Source organism: Somniosus microcephalus, chromosome 31 (assembly GCF_052327205.1).
Source record: "Somniosus microcephalus isolate GS21.2 chromosome 31, FLI_Smic_1.0, whole genome shotgun sequence".
Taxonomy (NCBI): domain Eukaryota; kingdom Metazoa; phylum Chordata; class Chondrichthyes; order Squaliformes; family Somniosidae; genus Somniosus; species Somniosus microcephalus.
Window position 1 is genome coordinate 21143152 of NC_141017.1, and position 26890 is coordinate 21170041.

The 26890-nt window shown below is 48.3% G+C and overlaps 1 protein-coding gene across 1 annotated transcript in view; it reads left to right on the forward strand.

Moving 5' to 3' along the window:
- The first annotated feature begins 283 nt into the window (after positions 1-283).
- The window catches only part of LOC147097617 (adhesion G protein-coupled receptor E3-like), a 51174-nt gene continuing 24567 nt past the window's right edge, over positions 284-26890 (forward strand). Inside the window, exons 1-8 of the mRNA XM_085971419.1 lie at positions 284-461; positions 865-951; positions 6507-6563; positions 8799-8945; positions 12118-12267; positions 14616-14696; positions 16690-16778; positions 20750-20863. Of these exons, the coding sequence (XP_085827545.1) occupies positions 365-461; positions 865-951; positions 6507-6563; positions 8799-8945; positions 12118-12267; positions 14616-14696; positions 16690-16778; positions 20750-20863 (822 nt within the window). The 5' untranslated portion in view covers positions 284-364. The remainder of the gene's footprint in view (positions 462-864; positions 952-6506; positions 6564-8798; positions 8946-12117; positions 12268-14615; positions 14697-16689; positions 16779-20749; positions 20864-26890) is intronic.

Consider the following 26890-nt stretch of genomic DNA (forward strand, 5'->3'; position numbering starts at 1 on the left):
CCGATAATTGCGCCCCAAATGGGGCGATACCAAATTTCTCCCTCTAAGACTCTAACAAAGAGGAGGGGGCGGTGGTGTCTTGCCTCAGGACCTCTCCACTTCTAGCATGGGCGCGACCAAATTTTGCCGGTGTGGTAAACCGTCGATTTGGCGAGGCAGCCGGATGGTTAAGTGTTGAGAATGGATGTGGTTAAACAAGTTACCGAAGCTCAGTAAACAACAAGACGCGCAGACCTCCCATTCATCCACGTCATGCCCGTGACTGCACTTCAAAGCCTCTCGTTGGATGTGAAGCATTTTGGGGAGACAGATAACGCTTTAAACAAGTGCCGGTCTTTCCTTGTTGAACGGAGGCAGGCGGTCAATGTGGGATAGCCGGGACAGGTTTCAGCATGGTCATAAACGTTTGTTCGGCTTGACCTCGGAGCCAAGGATTAAGTTAACCACAAACACGTGCAGAGGTGGGTCACATCCTATTGTAACTTCAACAAAAGTATTAAGTGCACAAGTTAGAGAGTGAATTGTCTATAGTTACTCCTTTAAAGTGATAGTCTTAAAGCAAGATTTAAGATCATTTGCTGAATAAGTCACGCATGGAATTGCTAAAGGAAAGTTTAAAGTTATTTAATGTTCACTTATCCTTTAGCCTTTAGATTTTTACTATTGTAACATATTCTGGAGGTTTTTACATAAGGGTAATTTATTTTTTCAGGCTTTTTGGGGGGAATAATCAGGCTAACAGTGGCGGGCACCGTAAAAAGCATAATAGGTTTAGAATAGTAAGGCTGGGCTCGTTTTGTCTTCGGTGTGGCTTAATACCTACAACAGTGTTATGAAAATACTTATGCAATTCTTTGCTAATAGCTGCAGTCCTCAGTGACTCGGCAAGCCATACTGGCGGAGAAAAGAGCTTCGGAGAGATGAAAAACAGCTGTCGCTTGGCGATTCTCAGTAAGTTAACAACCAATACATGCGTTTGACTGTTGGACTGTATTCAGGATGCAAGTAGATGTGCTTTCAAAGATGTCCTTTGTCTTTTTGCAATGTGATGTGATTTGGGTGACGGATGTGGCTGGGAAAGAAACCGGTGGTGTTTTCTCTGCAGCTCTCGAAATTTGAATTTTTTTTTTGCTAATTGAGAAATATAAGTGAGGAGCCAAGGCTTATTAGGGGTCATGGCACAATGCATTCGCGACACCTGAGGCTACTCTTTCGTAGCCTTATCACCGAGCCACGCTCAGTCCGGATCCTCTGCCGAGAGTGCGGAATTACCCCGCTACAGTGTTGGACATCACCGGGGTTGAAAGGAATATGCGGGATGATGAGGTAAATCAGGAAGTGGTGAGTAGGTGATACTAAACACCCTCCCTATCCCTGTAACCTCCTCCAGCCCTACGACCCTCCGCGATCTCTGCGCTCCCCCAGTTCTGGCCTCTTGCACATCCCCGATTTCCTTCGCCCCCGCCATCGGCGGCCGTGCCTTCAGCTGCCTGGGCCCTAAGCTCTGGAATTCCCTCCCTAAACCTCTCCGCCTCTCTCTCCTCCTTTAAGACGCTCCTTAAAAACCTGCCTCTTTGAAAAGCTTCTGGCCACCTGCCCTAATATCTCCCTATGGGGCTCGGTTGTCAAATTTAGTTTGATAATCGCTCCTGTGAAGAGCCTTGGGATGTGTTACCACGTTAAAGGCGCTACATAAATGCAAGTGGTAAACACAGGCTTTAAAAGCCTTTAGATTTGCAGGTGAACTTTCACAGCCTGAAGTCGTGAGAAACAATCAGATAAAGCAGAAGATGAGGCGATGGGTGTCGCTAGAACGCAGTGTGGTTGGGGGTGGGGGGGGGGGGAGGTGCAGGGAACAGAACCTGGTGGTGTACGTGCACCTTGGGAGGAACAAGAGAGCAAAGTTCAAAAGAGACCGGTGAAATAGAGAGTTAGACAAGAATGGGTGCAGCGGAGAGAGAGGTGGTTCAGAGTTGGGCGTGTTCTCCAGGAAATAAACAAGGTACTTGATGGGGAAATTCTCCCTGGTTCTTTGTGAAAGCAGGTGGATGGCAGTAAGTGAAGAGAGGTTAGTGCTAATGGCCCAGAAATTCGGGTCGGGGGCTTCCCGCGGGTGCAAGCCACCGACCTGCACTTACCTAGCGCGCCGGCCGTTGAGCTGTGGGCCCGCGTGGGATTCCGATCCTGGGCCTGCTCCAACTGCCGGCGCGCAGTGCTTGCGTATCCCAGGGGCGCAGTTAGTTCGATGCATCCCCTGGGATCACGTGGGCCATGGAGAGCCAATGGGAGCAGGGAATGCTTCATTCATAAGTTTGACAGGAAGAGCTGTCAAACCTATAAATACTATAAGCCCCAAAACATCACGAAAACTTCAAATACATTTTTTTTAAAACATCACATTTTTAAAATATCTATAAATTACATGAAATAACTATTTTAAACAATAATTTAAATTTTTGAAAAAATTAATTACATTTTCTAACGGGGCTAAAAATAAACTTACCTTTCTTTAAAGTATTTAAAAATAATAAACCTGTGGAAAAAATGTTTTAATTTTAATTAATTCACCACTTACCTTGTTAAAAGCAGGCCTTGCGCCTGCTTTTTAAAAGTGTAACTGCTGGAGACTTACCCTCCCGGAAAAACCTGGAAAAAAAACGTAAGTTCGATGCGCACGCGCTGCCTCTCCAGTGCACGCGTTCCACCTGTCAACCCCTTCTTTCAGGGGAACGGAAGTGCCGGCTTCCCACGCATGCGCAATGCATGCACGAAACCGGCACTTCCATTGGGCTTATGGGTGAGTACCCCATGCATACTCACCCGTGGAGACCCGAATTTCTGGGCCATTGCGTCTAAGCTGACTGCATGAATTTACATAGAATTTACAACACAGAAACAGGCCTTTCAGCCCAACTGGTCGATACTGGTGTTTATACTTTCTGGAAATTAAAATGCTCCAAATAGATCATCGTCAACCACTTGTTATATCTTCACCTTCCGCCTCTCAGTTGTTTCAGTCATACACAAATGCATGAATACTCCAGTGGGATCTCTTTATAAGTGTGTCTGTGGCTCCGATTTTAAAGTGGGGCGGGTACAGTGCGAGCGAGGCCCCTGAAGCGGGCGGTGAACCCGGGGATGTGGATGGCCTGGCCAGATCTTAATGGTCGGGCCTCGTTACCGTAAAGCTTCTCGCTGACCCGCCCAACACCCGATCAGATCTGCTGCCTCGCCGGCGGGCGGGAGGGGGAATTCGGCGTCAGGAGAGCGCAGCCGCGGGAACAATGGGAACGGTCTCCCAGCAGGCAGTGGGAGTGGGGGGGGTGGGGTGGACAAGGCAAGGCGATCAGTGGGAAGGAGGCCCAATCTTTAAAGAAACTCACGGTCAACATCAGCAACAACTTGTATTCATATAGCGCCTTGGGACGTTTTACTACGCATTGCGCCTTTAACATAGTAAAACATCCCAAGGCGCTTCACAGGAGCGATTATCATACAAAATGTGATGCCGAGCCTCATAAGGAGATATTAGGACAGGTGACCTAAGGCTTGGTCAAAGAGGTAGGTTTTAAGGAGCATCTTAAAGGAGGAGGAGAGAGGCGGAGAGGTTTAGGGAGGGAATTCCAGAGCTTGGGGCCATGGCAGCTGAAGGCACAACCACCAATGGTGGGGCAATGAATATCGGGGATGCGCAAGAGGCCGGAATTGGAGGAGCGCAGAGATCTCAGGACAGGGCAGGAAGGATCAGAGTGGATAAATGACTACCCTCGTATTAATTAGAGTTAAACTCGTGGCCACTGTAGGTGTGTGTCTGTCTGTGTGAATGTGTGTCTGTGTGTGTGTGTGTCTGTGTGTCTGTCTGTCTGTGTGTGTGTCTGTGTGTGTGTGTGTCTGTCTATCTGTGTGTGTGTCTGTTTATGTGTCTGTGGATGAATCATAGAATCATAGAAATTTACAATACAGAAGGAGGCCATTCGACCCATCTTGTCCGTGCCAGCTGACCAAGAGCTATCCACCCTAATCCCACTTTCCAGCACTTGGTCCGTAGCCCTGCAGGTTACGGCACTTCAAGTGCATATCCAAGTACTTTTTAAATGTGGTGAGGGTTTCTGCCACTACCACCCTTTCAGGCAGTGAGTCCCAGACCCCCACCACCCTCTGGGTGAAAAAGGTTCTCCTCACCCGAGTGTCTCACATGCGCACTGTGTCCATGTCGGCATGGAGGTGAATTGTGGGGTCAAAGTTGACTCCTAGTTCAGCCCTTCCCAAAGTTTGTGTATAAGTAGTACGGTCACAGGGTCAGAGCATTAATAAGAAGCCACAAAGTTCGCTGATAGTGTGTGCAGCTGCTCTTAACTTCCTTTATAAATATCCGGAAGTCCGGTGTTTCTCCTCTCCTGGGACTGTTGTAATAATATCTAAAACATAACATAATATGCAGAATACATAGTCGGATGAGTAACATATGTTGATAGGGTGGGAGGAGACTCGTGTGGAGCATAAACACCGACATGGGCCAGTTGGGCCGAACGGCCAGTTACTGTGCTGCGAATATTTTGTAACATGACTGCAGACTTTTAGACTAGAACGAGTAAGGTCCGCAAGTTAAATCCCAGATATACTTTGTAGGTGAATGCACTGCCTTGTGCAGTGCTCGGGATGACTAGGCTGGACGGCCCCAGGTCCAGTCCCTGGTCCGTATTGACAGCGGCAATAATATTGCTAGAGTTGACCTCATTACGCCTGGAAAATCAGCCGCATTTCCCACTTCTGAACCCTATCGAGTGCCCCCACCCCAACCCCCTTGCTGGAATGTGCCTATTATGTGGACATTGGGGAAATAGTGGGATTGGGCTTGATAGGCATGCTTCCCCCCATGGTTCAATAGACTGTTCACAATCACTGCCGAGGCTCCCCCATGAAGAACGGTCGCCTGGGTGAGGTGCCAGCGGACGCCAAAAGAAAGAAAGGCTTGGATTTATATCGCGCCTTTCATGACCTCAGGACGTCCCAAAGCACTTTACAGCCAATGAAGTACTTTTGAAGTGGGGTCACTGTTGTACTGTAAGAAATGCGGCAGATAACTTGCGCACAGCAAGCTCCCACAAACAGAAAACATGATAATGACCTGATAATCTGTTTTTTTTTTAATGATGTTGATTGAGGGATAAATATTGTGCCGGACACCGGGGAGGACTCCCCTGCTCTTCTTCAAAATAGTGCTATTGGATCTTTTATGTCCACCTGATAGAGCAGACGGGGCCTCGGTTTAACGTCTCATCCAAAAGACGGCACCTCTGACAGTGCAGCGCTCCCTCAGCACTGCACTGGAGTGTTAGCCTAGATTATCTGGTCAAGTCTCTGGAGTGGGATTTGAACTCACGACCTTCTGACTCAGAGGCGAGATGTCGCTACCAAGTGAGCCATGGCTAACACCAGGGGCTGGATTTTACCAACCGAGACGAGTTGGGGGCAGGACTGCTGCCTTCCGGGTTTTAGTCCCGCCCCCAGCGACATCCAATGCACAGACGCTATTTTCCCCTGATTGGCTTTGTTAAGCCCGCCCTGTGGGCTTGCCGGCCAATTAAGGGAAAGCCGGTGTCAGATGATGTCAGGTTTCATCTGCCAGCTTTCTTAAAGTGACATGAACCTTTTATTTTTGACAGATGATCTGTCAGTGTTTGACAGCATTGAGGTGCTGTCAAACACCGACAATCACTGTACAAAGGTGAGCCCTTGCACCCAGGCTCTCCAATTACTCTCTCCTTAGGATAAAACAGATGGTAGCTGCAGGTGAGGGTACAGAAGCGATCTGTCACTTTTCCCAATGAGGTGCGGTCACACAAACACTTCAAAGCTTGTCACCTACAGAAAACTCTAAACACATTAAAAATGACTTTCCCAACATTTCCTTACCTCTGATACTCACCAGTGTCCCATTGCATCCTTCACACCACTTCTGCAGCTGTCATCTATACACAAACAATACAACAGACCCACATCACACCTCACTTACCCTGGCGGAGTTCCCCGGTGTCAGGAAGTCCGCAGCAGAAGTCTCAAAATGGGGGAAAAGCCTCTTAACTGCCTGTTAACTACCTGTTAACAGGCAGTTAAGTGGCTATAATCCTCTTCCTGCCACTAGGAGTCGGGTCCCAGAGCAAATTGGGGACCCGACTCCCGGGAAGATTGGTTGGAGGCGGGTTCGGAATCCGCTACCATTTTATTTTCCCCAGCAGTCCTGCCTCCAGACCCGCCTCCTCAGGGCTGGTAAAATCCAGCCCCAGGTATCCATGAAGCCATGCCCCAGCCAAGTATTAGCATCTATCAGACTGAGTATCAATCAGGGGCAACTGTTTTCTTTGTGCGATCTAGTCCTAATAATGCCTGCTATTCACCAGGGGGAGCAATGCTGATACACTGTATTCATCTGCTAACATTATCAGTGAATTCGTTTAATATTGCAACATTTAATGTGACTGTTTTATCTCATTCTTCCACCCCAGTGATTTATTTCTCCAGTACCTGGGGCCACGAATGCTCTCCAGGTACAACATGTGCTGGTAAGTTTAAAATATTTTTTAAAAGAATGTTTGTAGATTTTACAGTTTAAACAGTGTAAGAACTTGAATACCTGCAAGAAAATGGTCAGAGTTTGTGCAAATATTACAATAAACTACTTAGCACCGTCTTTTCAAGAAGCTACTTGTAAATAGAGTGAGGGTTTTGATCACGTTCATTAAGCCGAATAACTGGACAACCCAGAACCTGGATTGAAGAAATGGTGTCATCCATTCATCTACCTGCCCATCTATCCTTGATCCATTCATCTACCTGCCCATCCATCCACTGATCCATTCATCTACCTGTCCATCTATCCTTGATCCATTCATCTACCTGCCCATCCATCTACTGATCCATTCATCTACCTGCCCATCCATCCACTGATCCATTCATCTACCTGCCCATCCATCCACTGATCCATTCATCTATCTGTCCATCCATCCACTGATCCATTCATCTACCTGTCCATCTATCCACTGATCCATTCATCTACCTGTCCATCTATCCTTGATCCATTCATCTACCTGTCCATCTATCCACTGATCCATTCATCTACCTGCCCATCTATCCTTGATCCATTCATCTACCTGCCCATCCATCCACTGATCCATTCATCTACCTGTCCATCCATCCACTGATCCATTCATCTACCTGTCCATCCATCCACTGATCCATTCATCTACCTGCCCATCCATCCACTGATCCATTCATCTACCTGTCCATCCATCCACTGATCCATTCATCTACCTGTCCATCCATCCACTGATCCATTCATCTACCTGCCCATCCATCCACTGATCCATTCATCTACCTGTCCATCCATCCACTGATCCATTCATCTACCTGCCCATCCATCCACTAATCCATTCATCTACCTGCCCACCCATCCACTGATCCATTCATCTACCTGCCCACCCATCCACTGATCCATTCATCTACCTGCCCATCCATCCACTGATCCATCCACCCACCTGTTTATCTTTCCATTCACCCATCAACTGATTCAGCTATTAAGCTGTTCATCCCTTTGTTTGCCCATCCATCCATGATAAATATCTATGATTTTCCCATAATAATTACAACAGGGCACAGGCCGTTCAGCCCAACCAGTCCGTGTTAGTGCTGACCCTCCATGTAAGCCGTGGTGCTGATCTCATCTGCCTGTCCTGTTCCCATATTTCTTTGCTCCCCTTTCTTTAATCCACCTATTCTTAAATATTGACACGCTCTCTGTTTCTATCACTAACTCCAGTAGTGCATTCCACTGCCTCACAACCCCCTGTGTAAAAAATGTTTTGATCCTAAATATAATCTTGTATCTATGCCCCACTCATTCTAGATCCCTCAATCATTGGAAACAGTCTGTTTCTATCTATTCTGTCCCATCCCTTTACCGACCTCAGCTGAGAGCAGGGATAAAACCTGGCACTTTCCAGATCTTTTTATTTATTCATTCTTGGGATGTGGGCATGGCTAACAAGGCCGGCATTTATTACCCATCCCTAGTTGCCCTTAAGAAGGTGGTGGTAGACCTGCTTCTTGAACCTCTGCAGTCCGTGTGGTGAAAGTGCTCCCACAGTGCTGTTCGGCAGCGAGTTAAAGGATTTTGACCCAGCGACGATGAAGGAACAGCTGATGTAGCTGTCTCCCATTCTGCCAGTGCATTTCACACCTCATCTAGAGCTGTCTTTTGTCTCTTTACTAGTCCTATCACCACCTCGTCTCGTTTTGAATACCTCTTAATGTCTCTTCACTTCTCTTTTGTCCTTTCATCCCCATTTCCCAGCCCCCAAACAGGCCTTTTAATCTGTTTCATTTCCTGTGTTTTTTCAGTCCTGATGAAGGGTTTCGACCCGAAACGTTGACTCTATTTCTCTCTCCACGGATGTTGCCTGGCCTGCTGAGCTTTTCCAGCATTTTCTGTTGTTATTTCGGATTTCCAGCATCCGCAGTATTTTGCTATCGTCGATGTATGTCCAAGTTGGGGTGGTGTGTACAACGTGGAGGTGATGGTGTTCTCACATGCCTGCTGCCCTTGACCTTCTAGCTGGTGGGGGTCACGGGTTTGGGTGGTGCTGTCGAACAAGCCTTGGTGAGTATCCTGTAGACAGGACACACTGCGTTGCTTCATGCCCCACGGAGTGATGCGTTTACCCTCTTATCCACAGGAGGCGCTGGAAGTGTCTACAGGCATGGCCGCAGGATGTACTGATGATTGTTTCTGTCTGTTGCAGATGTGGATGAGTGTCTAAATAAACCCTGCGGGCCCAATGCGGTCTGTTATAGTGCTCCTGGGAGCTTCTTCTGTACCTGTAAGACTGGATTTTACTCAGTGTCTGGAGATCAACAGTTTGCTGGTATTGCAGAGTCCTCCTGTCAAGGTAAACATACACGTTCGACGCTCTTCCTCACTGACTTTTTTCAGTTCCAACATTACCAGCAGCCCTCCTGTATATTATCCCCCACCCCTCTCCCGATCTTTATGTTTGAGCCTAGTCAGTGACCATCAGCCTGCTATTCGACTGTGTGAGGGACATCCAAACACAATCCTGTCATCACCCAATGTCCACGCATGAGCTTTCTAGCGGCATTGAGGAGTGGGAAACCCTGACTGATTTGTCCTCGGTTAGAACATAAAGGGGGAACATTTCGGTACCTTAGCGCCTCCCGTTAGCGGTAGCAGATGGTGCTAACGCATTATCGCCGGGGCGAGGCGAATCCAGCGCCGCATGCCAAATCCCACCCGCCCCCCCCCCCACAGCGCCGCCGGCAACAGTTATCGCTGGGAGCCTCAATGCCAGGTGGATCATGACGTCAGTAACACTCACTGACTGCCCAATCTGCAAAATTGATTGCCGCCACCTACCTTAGCGCCTGGAGTAAACAGCGACAGGGAGAGCTGGTGTGAAGCACCAGGAAGCCGGCTCCATGGATGCTATTTAAAGGGATCATCTGTAATGACTCAGCTGTCAGCTTAGTGCAGTTTCAATGGTTTCTTGTCAGTTTCACATAGTCCAACAGTTTCATTCAGTACTTTCAAGATTACTTTGTATCAGGAGCGTTGCAGCAACTAAAAAGTAGCTACCAAACTGCTACAGTTGGTAACACTAATGGGGGCTGTACTGGCCACCTCGCCCTCCAGGAGCTACGACGGAGGGAGCGTAGGCAGCGAGAATGATGGAAACGTGTGCGCAGAGAGATGAGGAGGGACATCAGGGCTCTCACCAGGGGGCATTACCCTCCGAGAGGATTCCAAAAGCACTTCTACCTTCAATGAAGTGAGGAGCAATGTATTAGATGGCTCCACTTCACCAAGGAGGTAGTCACATACCTCTGCCACCTCCTCCAACCAGACCTCCAGCCTCACACCAGGATGACTTAAGGACCACATCCCCTTTGCTCACCACATCCCCATCATTCCATCGCTCTCACAGGCTGTTTCACACCGCAAAATGCGATGCACCACAAAAGAATGGTAAGTGAATTAATACATTTATCAAAAATCAGTGAATACATCTTTACAACAACAATATTAACTATTCACCCTTGTGCAATCCCTAGTGCCTCTCATTACGGTGCTTTTGCCTACTCTAGTGCTCCTATGAAGTGTTGGCCCAATGGCTGCAGCACGGCGGGTGGAAGGCTGCTGAGTGTCCGTACGGGAGACTTCAGATGGCCTTGCAGGACACCCTCGACCAGCTCTGGGTCTCGAAGGCCCGGCTGTAGACTGCACCACCTCAGCATGGGCGGCAGTGGCCTGGGCTGGCTGGATGACAGGCAGTGACAAGGGCAATGGCGGAGTGGCAGTGGTGGGAGCAGGAATGCTGTCATACTGAGAGAGGACAGCAGCTTCCTGCTCCACTGACCCACTGCCACTCCCCCGGGGCAGCACCTCAACATCTCCAGCACTCTGCTGGAGCACAGATTGCTGGCCTGCTGCGACACCGTGAAAGCCCCGGTCGATGGTGGTAGACCCAGCCACGATGGCAGCTGTCAGAGCTTGCATGGCATCAAGCTGAGACTGCATGAGAGCAGTCTGAGATTGGATGCCACCAAGTATAGAATGCATGACAGCACTAAGATGTTGCGTCACTTCCACCTGTGCTGCAATGGAAGCTGCCAGATCGCCCATCACACGTGGCATCAGGTCTGGGTCGCCACAGTCTCTCTGGGAGTCCACCAGCCTTTGCAGATTGGAAATGATGGGCTCCATGGTGTGCGCAGAGCTCTGTGCAATGTTGGAGGCGAACTCCTCCACGCTCCTTATCATTGCCGAGAGGCTCTCGGGCACCCTTGCCATTGCACCTATCATCTCCGTATGCATGCCCATCACCCTTCTTCTAAAGGCCTCCTCATCTGAGTCCTGCGCAGCAGAACTCGCCCTCCGGGGTTGCTAATCCCCAAGCTACCCTTTCCATTGCTGCAGCCCACTCATCCCCGGAGCCTCACCCTGTGCAGATCCTGCTACTATACTAGCCTCTAAAGAACGCGTAGTGCCAGTATCTGAGCTGGTGCCTGCGGGTGAGACATGCAGTGACGCGGTGTGTTCTTCCTCCTCCTCTTCTCCCGCATCGCTCTCTACAGTGCCCTCAGGGACAGGCTGCTCAGGTGCTTGCCTATTACCTGAAAGTATAAAGGCACAAGATTTGGGTTAAGGTGAGGGGAGGGGGCAGGAAGGAGAAATTAATGCATACAGAATAATTAGCTGGAAAGTGCTAAATGCTTGTGGGGTGAGGGGGAAGTGAGATGTGAGAAGGAGTAGGGATGAACATACCGTTGTTGTCCCCAAGGGGGTCAATGTCACCGGTGGCCACGACGCCCACCGCCTGGCGCCCAATAATCTCCAGCACTCGATTCTCCAGCGCAGACAGTGGTTGGGTGTCGGCTTGTCCCCCGTCTGTGCACTCGTGCTCCCTCCTTTGTGAGCCACCTTGGCCTGCAAGAGAAAGGAAAGTGTGTGAGTGAGTGTGGAGCAATGTGTTTGGGTGATGTGCCTGTCATAGTTGAATAGCTGTCAGTGTGTGCAAGGTGAGAGATGTGGGTGTGAGTTTTGGTAGGTAGAGATTGTTGGTGGGTGAGTGCTGGGGGTGTGGTGCTTTGGGCAGTGTGTGTAAACCATGGTTCAGATGGTGGTATGCAGCATTTGTTGAAGCATTGACTCACCCTGACCACCCGAGTGAGGTGGTTAAATTTCTTCCTGCACTGTGTGTAGGTCCTGGGGATCACAGTGCTGCCCGAGACCTGCTGGGCTACCTTCCTCCACATGGCCCACAAGGGCCTTCTGCCACTTGCCGGGTAGAGCACCGCCCTCCGACAGAGATCGATAGGTTTTTGGACTCTTGGGGAATCAAGGGATATGGGGATAGTGCAGGAAAGTGGAGTTGAGGTAGAAGATCAGCCCTGATCTTATTGAATGGCGGAGCAGGCTCAAGGGGCCGAAAGGCCTACTCCTGGTTCTACTTCTTATATTCTTATGCCCAGCGCTGATGTCCTTCAAGCAACTGAGCTTGGAAAGCCGAACCTGTGTTGATGCATTCCTATATTCTGTTACAGATTATGACGAGTGTGTCACCACCCCAACAGTATGTGGCAATGACGCGAGCTGTCACAATGCAATGGGAGGGTTCTACTGCCTGTGCAACAATGGATTTGCTCGGAAATCTGGCAAGGCTAATTTTACTGGTTACGGGGCTGGATGTAAAGGTAAGGAATTGTAGTCGGATCCTGCTCCAGTTTCCTTCACTTCTCTTGCGCAGGCTCTGGGGGTCTGAGAGACCCTCAGCTACCTCACACAAGGGGTTCATTTTAGTAGCACTCACTGCGGCTGCTCTTGAGTCCCAGTTCTAAACCGCATCCCAGAAGACTTTGATCGTGTAAGCTTGGCGGGCACTTCAGCGCTGCAGTGTCGAAGGTGCCGTCTTTCAGCTGAGACTTTAGACCGAGGCCCTGTCTGCCCTCTCAGGTGGGCATAGAAAGATCCCGCGGCACTATTCCGAGGAAGAGCAGTGGAGCGCTCCCTGGCGTCCTGATCAATATTTATCCCTCGGCTGATGATGATCTGGTCATTTAGCTCATTGCTGCTTGAGGGACTTTGCTGTGCGCAAATTGGCTGCAGTATAAAAGCAGTGGCTGCATTTCACAAAGTGCTTAACCAGCGGTGCCGGGCTATGGGACATCCTGAGGGAGTGAAAGACATCATGTAAATTCAAGTTCTTTTTCTGTTCTTTGTGTGAGCCTGGATGGCAAGGAGCAAAAGGATACTCAGCGGTGGAAGCCACGGCATAAAAGCCCCAATCTGACCTGATCTGACATCCACACACAGGGCTGGATTTTGTCAGTGGGAAGCTTTTGGAGGGGGTGCAGTGCAAATTCACCAGAGTGATACCGGGGCTAAAAGGGTTAAATTATGAGGACAGGTTGTACAGACTAGGCTTGTATTCCCTCGAGTATAGAAGATTAAGGGCTGATCTCATTGAGGTGTTTAAGATGATTAAAGGATTCAATAGGGTAGATCGAGAGAAACTATTTCCTCTGGTGGGGGGGGGAGTCCAGAACAAGGGGGGCAGAACCTTAAAATTAGAGCCAGGCCGTTCAGGGGTGATGTCAGGAAGCACTTCTTCACACAAAGGGTGGTGGAAATCTGGAACTCTCTGCCCACAAAAGCTGTTGAGGCTGGGGGTCAATTGAAAATTACAAAACTGAGTTTGAGAGATTTTTGTTAGTCAAGGGTATTAAGGGATATGGAACACGGTGGATAAGATACAGATCAGCCAGGATCTAATTGAATGGCTCGAGGGGCTGAATGGCCTCCTCCTGTTCCTATGAGCGAGTGTATATGGGCTGGATTTTCTCAGCCCCGAGGAGGCGGGTATGGAGGCGGGACTGCCGGTAAAGTTGTAGGATTTGGGGGCGGCTGGCAAACCCGCCACCAACCCGCCTCCATGTCTTCTTGCCAGGAGGCAGGAAGCCATCCTGCCCCTTGTCCCATCTCCTCGAGGTGGGAAAGGGATTAAAGCCTATTAACTGCCTGTTAACAGGTAGAAAATAGGATTATCCCTATTTTTAGCTCCGAAGTGCAGGCTTCCTGACCTCGGAGAACCCCGCCAGGGTGTAGGAGATGAGAAGGCGGTCTGCGGGGATCGGAGGGGTCTGAAAGTGCGATGTAGAGGTGAGTGATGGGTGCAAGTGTGGAGTGGTAAGTATGTAAGGTGAATGTTAAGTGTTATAAAAGGTTCACTTACCTTTGTTTCTGCCGACAGCCTTCAGCCGCTGTGGATCCGGAGTCCCGACATCTTCATTGTAGATTTCACAGACTGGCTGTTGGATCCTCCGAACCAACAGCTAGGTGATTTCTGCAAAGTTGAAAGGTTTGATGAGTCCTGAACACAAGGACTCATCAAACTGTAGCCCGTGCCCTAACTCGCACCAAGTCCCGTTCACCCATCACCCCCCCCCCCTCTGCTCACTGATCTACATTGGCTTCCAGTCCAGCAATGCCTCGATTTTAAAATTCCCATCCTTGTGTTCAAATCCCTCCACGGCCTCGCCCCCCTCCCTAGCTCTGTAATCTCCTCCAGCCCTACAACCCTCTGAGATGTCTGTGCTCCGCCAGTTCTGGCCACTTGAGCATCCCTGATTGCCCAGGGCTAAGCTCTAGAATTCCCTCCATAAACCTCTCCACTTCGCTACCTCCCTCTCCTCCTTTAAGACGTTCCATCAAACCTACCTCTTTGACCAAGCTTTTGGTCCTCTGCACTAATAGCTCCTTATGTGGCTCGATGTCAACTTTTGTTTGATAATCGCTCCTGTGAAGCGCCTTGGGAGGTTTTACTATGTTAAAGGCGCTATATAAATGCAAGCTGTAGTTGTTGTTTCTGTGTTGTAAAAGTCTGATCAATTCTATGCAACGAATAAGCTTGGCGACGATTACAGTGTCTTGACCACTTCTACCTCCTCAGTGGCCATGGAAGAATTAACTATAACATACTGTACTCTGAGACCTGCAACATAATCCAGTCCGTGTAGTAATGGTATTCTTTTTTCTATTGCAGATATTGATGAGTGTCGCCAAGCCCCCTGCGGTCCTCACACTGTTTGCCACAACCTAAATGGGAGCTTCATTTGTACTCCGAGTAAGAAAATCCAATGATTCACATCATTCAATATTACTTGATGGAAAATGTAACCAGGATTAACGCCAATTTGCATGAGATTAGATTAGAAGAAATTTCACAAGGCAGGAATTGGTCACCAGAACCATCCATTTTCATCGATCAATCCACCTTCTCATTATATCCTCAACTCCTCCTCTCCCCAAAAAAAACACCCAATGGTCTCAAGCATATTTCTACTGTCCTCTTCAATGTCATTTCCTGGTAACTTATTCCTCAATTTCTTTGGGTGAAAAAGCTCTTGTGATTTCAGTTCCTGGCCTGGAAATTCATCCGAGTATCACTCGATTTTCGGGTGTTACAAGCCCCCAAAATGACGGGCAGGAAGCGCTTGCTCATTACGAGCTGGAGGAAAGCCGTCCGCCATATTGGTAAAGGTCAAAAAGTCAGCGTGCGGTGCTCACACCTGTAACAGGCGTTGGGTCCTTTGCATATGCAAATAAGAGGCCGAATGCCTGTTTGAGGCCCCCCACTGCAAAATCATTTTCCCCTGTGGCAGCCGGAGTCGGCTGCACTCAGGAAAACCAGGTCTGCATGCAGCCTAACAGGCTGTCCTTAAAGGGACCACTGCAGGCCGCAACAAAGTCATAGAGTCATAACGGCACAGAAGGAGGCCATTCAGCCCATCATGTCCGTGCCGGCTCTCTGTGGAGCAAGCCAGTCAGTCCCATTCCCCCGCTCTCTCCCCGTAGCCCTGCAAGTTTATTTCCCTCAAGTGCCTCTCCAGTCTCCCCTTGAAAACATTGAGTGTCTCCACTTCCACCACTTCTGTCGGCAGCGAATTTCAGGTCATCACCATTCGCTGCGTAAAAATGTTTTTCCTCACGCCCCCCCTATATCTCTTGCCCAAAACCTTAAATCTGTGTCCCCTAGTCCTTGTACCATCAACTAGTGGGAACAGCCTTTCCCCGTCTAGCCTATCCAAACCCATCATAATCTTGTACACCTCTATCAAATCACCCCTCAACCTCCTTTGCTCTAATGAAAACAAATCCAGCTTCTCCAACCTGTCCTTGTAGCTAAGATCCTCCATCCCCGGAACCATTCTGGTAAATCTCCTCTGCACCCCCTCAAGGGCCTTCACATCCTTCCTAAAGTGTGGTGACCAGAACTGGAGGCAATACTGCAGTTGTGGCCTAACCAGCGCTTTATAAAGGTTCAGCATAACAGTGTTTAAAAGATTCTTGCTGGCAACGTTCCCTATAAGTTGGGTGGCCGCGCAGCCCGGGACCGATTTTTTTGCAATGTTAAAGTTCACACATGTGCAAAATTGTGAAGATGGCCGCACACCCGAAAAATAACTTACAGGGAACATTGCTTACATTGGATCAGGAGGAGTCGGAGTGATCCTCTCGAGCCCAGAGTCACGAAACATGGACCTCTACGGTCACTGCTCCCTCTGCCTGCTGCCCCCCGCACCCACCCCCCCACCCCCCCCGATCACCGGCGCTACCCCACCCCCCCACCCTCCACAGGTCCCCCTTTGCTCCCAAAGTTGGGCGCGCTCAAATTTCTAGGCCCCTGAACCCTAACTTCCTTGTTCTTAGCTTCTACCGTTTGCTATTTGAAACCTTTGCCACAGGATCACTGTTGTCAATTCCCTTCATATTTTAGGAAGCATGAACCGGGACAGGGAGGGAAGTTCCTCAACAGCCCAGCTAGTTTAGGCAGGGACGGGCCGAGCCGTGCAAACCAGGAAACTCCCAGATCTCAGCAGGGGAGGGGGGCTGGGGGCGGGGCAGCAACAAGTTCCTGGGCTGAAATCGAGGAATGTCAAATCATAAAACTTCAGCCTCTGTACCTCAAGATATTGTAGCATAAAAACCCACATATTATTTTGATATTTCATTATATAATCATTTATAGCTCACACAAACGCTTTTTAATATTGTTGTAAATATTTTGTCACGGTCGAGGTGCACACGCTTCTAATTTGCCATCGTCCCTTTCGCAGGTCCGTATTTAAAATGTCTGTCTGACCTCTTGAAGGACCAGTCCATCATCGAATGCTGTTTCCCCCACCTTCTGAATGCATCACAGCAGGTATTTATTCAGGCAAGTTTGTCGGACGTATGTGTGGCTTTGAAACTACTCCATCCTACTACATGGGACAGTAGTTCGTGAAGCACTTAACATGTTTGTGTGAAAGCCTTCTCCTGACTAGTCTAATGGAGGCCTTCACTCAGCATTCGGACACTAAAACAATAACTTGCACTTATATAGCGCCTTTAAGAAAGAAAGACTTGCATTTATATAGTGCCTTTCATGACCACCAGAAGTCTCAAAGCACTTTACAGCCAATGGAGTACTTTTCTGAAGTGGAGTTACTGTTGTAATGTGGGAAACGCGGCAGCCAATTTGCGCACAACAAGCTCCCACAAACAGGTAGTAAAACGTCCCAAGGTGCTTCACAGGAGCGATTATCAAACAAAATTTGACACTGCGCCACAGAAGGAGATATTCGGGCAGGTGACCAAAAGCTTGGTCAAAGTGGTAGGTTTTAAGGAGCGTCTTAAAGGAGGAAAGCGAGGCGGAGAGGTTCAGGGAAGGATTCCAGAGTTTAGGGCCCAGGCAGCTGAAGGCATGGCCACCAGTGGTGGAACGATGAAAATCAGGGATGCACAAGAGGCCAGAATTGGAGGAGCGCAGGGATCTCGGAGGGTTGAAGTGCTGGAGGAGGTTTCCGAGATAGGGAGGCACGAGGACATGGAAGGATTTGAAAACAAGGATGAGAATTTTAAAATTGAGATGTTTTCTAATTTCAGGGCCTATGTTGTTCACTGCTTATTCTAGAAATATATTACACATATAATTACAGAATCAAAGAATCAGACAGCACAGAAGGAGGCCATTTGGCCCATCGTGTCTGTGCCGGCTCTTTGAAAGAACTCTCCAATTAGTCCCACTCCCCTGTTCTTTCGCCCTGCAAATTTTTCCTTTTTAAGTATTTATCCAACTCCCTTTTGAAAGTTACTATTGAATCTGCTTCCACCGCCCTTTCAGGCAGCGCATTCCAGATCACAACAACTCCGCTGCGTAAAAAAAATTCTTCTCATTTCCCCTCTGGTTCTTTTGCCAATTACCTTAAATCTGGGTCCTCTGGTTACTGACCCACCCACCACTGGAGACAGTTTCTCCCTATCTACTCTATCAAAACCCTTCATAATTTTCAACACCTCCATTAAATCTCCCCTTAACCTTCTCTGCTCTAAAGGAGAACAATTCCAGTTTCTCCAGTTCTCCGCATAACTGAAGTCCCTCATCCCTGGTAACATGTTAAAAATTATTTAATTAAAATTGATTGTTTCCTAGTATATCGCAACAATGAAAACAAAAGAAAAATGTTTTTAAACCAAAGCATTTTCAAGATAATTGTCATTAATCTCAAACGAGGGAGGCTCTTGGCTTAACCCCTGGTCTTTGCTGGGTCAGATGATGTAAGTATAGGTGTACCAGGTAGAATTGCCACAGTAAGCTTTTAAAATATAATATCGACACATTAGTACTCATTCTGCAATGGCTATACGAGACTTCGAATGGTAATAACGAGCACGGGTGTCCAAAGTATAATAAACAACGTTAATGGGTCTATGCAACAAATGGTAGCAGCTACCCTCACTGCTAAATGAGCTCGCATATCAACAGCATACACACGGAACGTGATGTCATATTGTACCCACGTTTGTCCTATATCATTAAACCTATGAAAGATACAACATGTTGGAGTTTCATGCGTAACTTCAATCTAGTCTTGCTGAAGCTAGCGTAAGCATTCAAGATGACGGGCTTGTGAACTTCTGAGGAGTCCCTGGCATGTGAGTGCAATCAGTGCCTGTTTCTCATATACACTGCATGTAAGGGGGTCGCGATTTATTATCTCATCGACTCGATTTAATAAAGAGTATCAGCCAGACCTTTCAGTGTTTCCTAGTCCCCAAACGTGTATTAGAGGTGAAGGGTGTATGACAATATCCTCTATAAATCCAGCTTGGGTGAGTTCATTGGCCTCAGTGCCGCTGGGCTAGGCAGGGGTGAAAAAAATCAGCTCTCCAGTGACTCCTTTGAGAATTGCAAATCTGAGGATATCGGGAGGAGGAGAGGATCAGGCTTAGTAGTGATGCCCCCCTCGGATAGCCTGCCAACACTCACAGTCCAGGCTCTCAGACACTTGGCCAAGGCACCAGGGGGGTGACCAGAGCCCGTGGAATTTCATCCCCAATAAGAGTCGGCACCTTCAGAAGAGGAAAACATTGTGAACATAACCAATAATAAAAATGTTCTGAGGTCTTTGTGTACTGTCTGAAGATAAGAGGGGTCACCTTTCCCACCTGGACAGTAATCTGGTGGGATGGACCATACACCCTTTAGGAAACCAGGCTGATTTCTGTTCCATTGAGTTTAGTGAAGATGAAAATCTACACTGAGATGTAAGATGTAAAGAAGAGGAAGTCTGCACATTCAGATAACAGAACTCATTAAATATATTCAAGAAGGAGTTAGATATATTTCTTAAAGCTAAAGGGATCAAGGGATATGGGGAGAAAGCAGGGACAGGGTACTGAATTTGGCTGATCAGCCATGATCTCATTAAATGGCGGAAAGTAACGTGGACCACTTTCCATACCTCGGGAGCCTACTGTCAACAAGGGCAGATGTCGACGACGAAGTCCAACACTGCCTTCAGTGTGCCAGTGCAGCCTTCGGTTGCCTGAGGAAGAGAGTGTTTGAAGACCAGGACCTCAAACACAGCACTAAGCTCATGGTCTACAGAGCAGCAGTGATACCCGCCCTGCTGTATGCCTCAGAGACATGGACCATGTACAGCAGGCATCACAAAGCACTGGAGAGGTACCACCAACGCTGCCTCCGCAAGATCCTGCAAATCCATTGGCAGGATAGGCGCACCAACGTTAGTGTTCTTGCTCAGGCCAACATCCCCAGCATCGAAGCTTTGACCATGCTCAATCAGCTCCGATGGATGGGTCACATTGTCCGTATGCCCGATACGAGACTCCCAAAACAAGCGCTCTACTCAGAGCTCCGGCATGGCAAGAGAGCCCCAGGTGGGCAGAGAAAATGCTTCAAGGACACCCTCAAAGCCTCCTTGAAAAAGTGTAACATCCCCGTCGACACCTGGGAATCCCTGGCCCAAGACCGCACAAAGTGGAGGAGAAGCATCCGGGAAGGCGCCGAACACCTCGAGTCTCTTCGCCGGGAGCAAGCAGAAGCCAAGCGCAGGAAGCGCAAGGAGCACATGTCAACCCAAGCACCCCACCCACCCACCCCTTCAACCACCGTCTGCCCCACCTGTGACAGAGACTGTAGGTCCCGCATTGAACTCATCAGTCACCTGAGAACTCATTCTTAATGTGGAAGCAAGTCATCCTCGGTTCCGAGGGACTGCCTAAGAAGAAGAAATGGCGGAACAGGCTCGAGAGGCCGAATGGCCTACTCCTGCTCCTATCTTCTATGTTTCTAGAACTCTTGCCTACAACACTGTCTGAGAGTATGGCATAGGACATGATGAAGCTTTGGCTGAAGAAGCCCCTTTAGCCCATTTGATCTCATCCTTTTGGAATTCCGATTAATTTCATGGTAAATCTGGAAGAAAAAGAATGACCAGATCATGTGTTTTTTTCAGTGATCTTGGTTGAGGGATAGACATTGGCCAGGACACAGGGGAGAACTCCCCTGCTCTTCTTCGAAATAGTGCCTTGGGATCTTTTATGTCTACCTGGGAGGGAAAACAGGGGCCCAGTTTAATGTCTCACCTGAAAGATGGCACCTCCGACACTGCAGCACTCCCTCAGTATTGCACTGGGAGTATCGGCCTAGATTTTGGAGCTCAAGTCTCTGGGGTGGGACTTGAACCCACAACCTTCTTGACTCAGAGGTGAGAGTGCTGCCCACTGAGCCACAGCTGACACTGGGGCTCTTTTGTTTGCTGTGATCTGAACTAAGCCAGATGATGATGTTTTTGATAACGAGCCTTTTCCTTTTGCTTTCTCATAAAGCCTAAAGCAGATGAATTTTGTTCTCTCATCAAGTCAACCCTTGAATTTGCGAAGAGGATGTGCACAGCAAAACAGCCTACCTTCTCCAGAAGAGTACAACCTGTTACTTTAAACGTAAGTTTCCAAAGTGCTGTAATCTTAATATTGATTTAAACCAACCAATAAACTTGGCGCCATGTCTTGCTTTAGCTGGTGTGATCCAATATGGGCAGGAGCATTATTCCAGGCTAGGGAGGGAAGACAGCAATGCCTAGTGCAAAGACCCAATTAATGTTGCTGCAGTTTCTGAGTAAAGACGTGCATTTATATAGCGCCTTTCCTGGCCACCAGACCTCCCAACGCACTTTACAGCCAATGAAGTACTTTTTTGAAGTGGAGTCACTGTTGTGATGTAGGAAACGCGGCAGCCAATTTGCACACAGCAAGCTCCCACAAACAGCAATGTGATAATGATCAGATAATCTGTTTTAATGATGTTGGTTGAGGGATAAATATTGACCCAGGACACCGGGGAGAACTCCCCTGCTCATCTTTAAAAAAGTGCCTCGGGATCTTATACGTCCACTTGAGAGAGCAGACAGAGCCTCAGTTTAACGTCTCATCCGAAAAACGGCACCTCTGACAGTGCGGCACTCCCTCAGCACTGCACTGGGAGTATCAGCCTAGCTTTTTTGGTGCTCAAGTCTCTGGAGTGGGACTTGAACCCACAACCTTCTGACTCAACTGAGCCATTGGCTGACACATAGATAGTTAGATGGTAGTTGAATCTTGTGGTGCAAGTCACATCCAGATCAATTGGTGGTGAGCTGTTAGCACAGGGAAAGTCAAATGTTTCTTGCCATGTAGACTGTCTCAATGAACAAGAATGATCAACTACTGAATGATGTGGAGACATTAGTACAGAGGAGAGGTGAGTGTGTCGTTGGGTGTGTTGACTGTGCTAAGAATCAACTTTGCATCATACCATCATAATGTTATAAATACACTAATATCATCTATTATGTCCGTGAATGATTGAGACACGGACAGCAGGAGTTGAACAAAACAAGTCTTTACTGATTGAAGTCAATCGGGAAACTGAAAACACAGAGGCTCACTAGCGCCTTTTATACAGGGGTGGTCACTGCCGGTACTGCAGTCTGAGACCAGTTATTCTCTTAAAGGTACATACACAACAATTCCTCCCCTTTTAGATAAACAGTACATAACATTCATTTAACAACTAAATGATAACTAATTACAATCACAATTACGGTTGCTAGATACATTGGTTAAGTTTAAACAATTATAAGTTCAGTCTTTGAGGAGGCTTCTTGATTCTGTCTGGATAACGCCTTTTGGGGTATCAGGTTCTTCTGGCAAGGTTGAGTCGGGATCAATGTCGTTGTTTGGTTCCTCTGCTTCCAATATCACCAATTCTGCGGTAGCTGCAATTGATACGTCGATTTCATTGCCAGGTGTATCAGATCGTGGTGTGGAGCTGAGGTTTTCCAGTGACTCTAGAATCTGGTCAGCATGGCGTCTTACAATGCTCTCTCCAACGTCCACGGTATACATGAGAGGTCCTTGCCATGTACAAATCGTTCCTGGCTGCCATTTCTCAGTGCGGTAGTCCCGGGCCAAAACTGGTTGACCTATCTTAAAACTCCTGGTCGGCCTTTCATTCATATTCTGAAACTGCCTGTTCTCCACATCTCTTCGGACGTTTGGTTTAACCAAATCCAAGTGGCATCGTAGTCTTCGATTGAAGAACATCATGGCTGGAGTTTGGTTGGTAACCGCATGTGTCGCATTCCGGTAGGCAAACAAGAAGTTGTCCACCTTGTGTTGTAGGGGTATCTCTTCATTACACATTGCCTTGATAGCCTTCTTGAATGTTTGGACAAACCTCTCGGCCAATCCATTAGTGGCTGGATGATATGGGGCAGATGTGTAATGCTTAACACCATTGTTCTTTAAGAACCTCCGGAACTCTTCAGACACAAACTGTGGTCCATTGTCAGAGCAAACCTGTTCAGGCAGCCCATTCCTGGCGAATATGGTTCGTAAAACTGTGATAGTTTTTTCTGTGGTGGTTGAGGACATTTTTATTACCTCTGGCCACTTTGAATGTGCATCCACCGCGATTAAAAACATCGAGTCCATGAAGGGACCAGCAAAATCAATGTGCACCCTTTGCCATGGAGATGAGGGCCACTCCCATGGATGCAGAGGAGCTTGTGGTGGGGCGTTTGGACCTTCTGGCATCCTGCACAGCTCTTGGTCATCTCTTCGATTTCTCTATCGATTCCCGGCCACCACACAAACGCTCTGGCTAAGTTCTTCATTTTTACCCCACCCAGATGACCCTCATGAAGCTCATTGAGCACTCTATCCGTCAACTTAGGTGGAATTACTACTCTGGATCCACACATCAAGGTTCCTCTGCACACTGACAGCTGTTCTCTTCTCGACGAGAATGCTGGCAGCAGTGGTTCGCCATGTGCTGGCCATCCCTTCACCGTTAAATCATAGACCCGTGATAGTGTCGGGTCGTTCCGTGTTTCCTTTTCTATGTTTGCATTCGTCACAGGGAGATATTCTACTATGGTCGAGTGGAATAATTCCATTGGATCTACTGCAAGGTCTTCTTCTTCCACCGTCGGCAACGGTAGGTGTGACAATCCATCAGCATTCCCATGCTGTTTAGTTCCTTTGTACTCGATGTCATATTGGTGTGCCCCTAGGAAAAGGGACCACCTCTGCAGCCGTTGTGCTGTCATTATCGGTACGCCCTTCTGAGGGTTGAAAATGGAGACAAGAGGTTGATGATCGGTTAGTAGAGTAAATTTTTGACCGTGCAGGTAGTGATTGAACTTCTTCACCCCCCACACTAGGCTGAGGGCCTCTCTGTCAATCTGGGCGTAGTTACACTCGGCAGAAGTTAACGAGCGTGACGCAAAAGCTATCGGCCTCTCTAAACCATCAAGGAATTTATGTGACAGTACCGCCCCAATGCCATAGGGAGACGCATCATACGCCAGTCTGATCGGCAGTGCTGGGTTGTAGTGAGCCAATACTTCTCTTGAAGTGATTAAGTCCTTACTCTTCTGAAAGGCCCGCTTACAGTCATTGCTCCATTGCCATGCTACTCCCGTTCGTAGCAGGGCGTTCAGTGGGTGCAGAATTGTCGACAAATTCGGCAAAAACTTATGGTAGTAATTCACCAATCCGAGGAATGGCCTCAGTTGCGACACATTTTCAGGCGCTGGGGCCTTAACAACCGCTTCAATTTTGTCAGGGGACTTATGTAACCCCTCTTCATCAATCACGTGGCCACAATACGATATCTGTTTCTTAAAAAACTCGCACTTGGGGCGGTTGGCTCGTAGCCCATGTTCCCGTAGTCTAGTGAGCACCTGTTCTAGGTTGTTAAGGTGTTCACTGTCATCTTCACCTGTCACAAGGATGTCGTCCAAGTAACACTGAGTCCCCGGAATCCCTTGCAGGACTTGTTCCATCGCTCTTTGCCATATCGCCGGAGCCGATGCTACTCCGAATACCAATCGATGATACTGGTAAAGACCTTTGTGAGTATTTATCGTGAGATACTTCCTAGAGGATTCTTCAACCTCCATCTGCAAATATGCTTGTGCTAGGTCAATTTTTGTAAAACGCTTCCCTCCAGACAGTGAGGCGAAGATGTCTTCTATCCTTGGAAGAGGATATTGTACTGTGTGAAGGACTGGGTTCACCGTCACCTTGAAATCCCCACAGATGCGAACCTTCCTTGGCTCCTCAGACTTATTGCTTAACGTTTTCTTCATGACAGGAACGATGGGTGTCGCCCACTCACTCCAGTCGACCTTAGACAACACGCCTGCATTCTCCAGATTCTCCAGCTCTGCCTCGATGGCTGGGCGAATTGCATATGGTACCGGTCTTGCTTTGAAAAACTTGGGAATTGCATTCTCTTCTATTTTTATCGAGGCGGTTACGCCTTTAAGAGTGCCCAGTTCTTGTTGGAATACCTCTTTGGCGTTAGCTAAGATTGTTGACAATCGTCCAGGAGTGACGTCTTCATCTTTTTTACCGTCCACCGTCATTGCATGAATGGAGTGCCAATCTAAGCTTATCTTCCTGATCCATTCACGCCCCAATAACGGTGGTCCACCATTTTGCAGTATGTAGAGATACAATTTCCGTATTTTCTTGCCGTTGTATTCGACAAGCACCCTTATTTTTCCTCTGGGGCATACTTTTTGCCCCGTATACGTCGTCAAGACGATGGATGTCTCTCTCAAGGGTATGTGTGAGAATAGCCGCTCGTAGTCTAGTCGATTCATGACGGTTAACGCTGATCCTGTATCCAATTCCATTTTAACTTGGGACCCTGCTATCGTGAGGGTGACCCAAATGGTTCGGTGATCCTCTTTTGCGATTACATTGTGAAGTTTGAGACAGCTTAGTCTCCTGTTCCCGGATTCACTATCGCTCATCTGGTCTTCGGAACTACTGTCCGTCATCTTTTGTACTTTCTTGTATGGTTCCTTAGTAGCCTTTTGTTGTCGCTGGTCTTCTTCCCAGACCTGCAAACTCGTGCAATGTGTCCAATCTTTCCGCATTGCCTGCATATTTTGTCCTTGGACCAGCAGTCCTTCTGGTCATGGTTAGTTCTGCCGCAGCGATAACATTTTGCAAATCCCCGTGTCATTTCGTGGGTGCCGTATTCCTGTGGCTTTTGTTGTATTTCCGCAGCTCCCCTGGCTGCTGCTTCATACGCTATTGCCATGCTGAAAGCCTTATCTAGCGTCAGCTCTTTCTCTGAGAGTAACTTCTTCTGTGTTCCTTCACTCAGGAGTCCACAGACAAATTTGTCCCGTAGGGTATCTGCCAATCCTGCTCCGAACTGGCAGTGCTTTGATAGCTTGCATAGTTCCGTAAGGTACTCAGCATTGCTCTCATCTTTATGCTGAGTTCTCCTGTGGAATTTAAATCTTTCTGCTATCAGCAGCGGTGCAGGGTTTAGGTGTTCCTGTAGGACAGCAACAATTTCATTAAAACTCTTCGTCTTCGGTTTGGCTGGAGTAATCAGGTCCCGCAATAGGCCGTACGTTCTTGCACCCATTAATTTAGCAATACCAATGCCTTTTTCTCATCAGCTATTTCGTTTGCCTCGCAATATACCTCGACTCTTTCCACATACGTGGTCCAGTCCTCTATTGTATTATCAAAGGCAGTGATACAGCCAGTCTTCGGCATCTTGCAAATCTAAAATGGCGCCTCCCGCGCTTTGCCTTCTTCCCCCAATTTAACAAAATGGCGCCTCCCACGCTTTGCCTTCTTCCCCGCTGATTAAGATGGCACCTCCCGCGCTTTGCCTTCTTCCCCGCTGTTGCTAGCGCTGCTTTCTGCGGTTTCCGTTGTAACCTGCAGCTCCTCGCGGTTTCCTGCGTGTTTAATATTTCTTTTTTTTTTTTTTTTATTATTTTCCCGTCGTGGAACAACCCTGTGGGACTCTTGCCTCCCTCTTCTCGGGTCTATATGCAGCCCGGCTTCGTAGCACCGGCCGCGCCCTGTGTGCTCCACCCTCTCTCTCTCCTCTTCCCGACAACGCTGCTCGGCCCCGTTGCAAGCCACCCGCTCGAGTTCGTGACCGCCACAGCCCAGGAAGGATCAGTGTACTACCTGCCACCAGCCCGATTAGCTGAAGCACCATCGACAGGAACCAGGCCCCGCTTCCGACAGCTTCTCCAGCAATCTTCAACTCCGCTAACACAGAGGCGGATGCCCACGGTCGACGCCCGTTTCTACTGCTTCTTTCTTCCTTCTGGCCTCGACCTCTGCTCACTTCACTTCAGGAATGGATCCCAGGAGGTGGTGCAGACTGTAGGTAAGTTCGTATCTGCTCGTCGCCAGTATTATGTCCGTGAATGATTGAGACACGGACAGCAGGAGTTGAACAAAACAAGTCTTTACTGATTGAAGTCAATCGGGAAACTGAAAACACAGAGGCTCACTAGCGCCTTTTATACAGGGGTGGTCACTGCCGGTACTGCAGTCTGAGACCAGTCATTCTCTTAAAGGTACATACACAACATCATCCATATACAAAAGGGATTTTGAGGCACTAGAGAGGGTGCAAAAAAGATTTACTAGGAT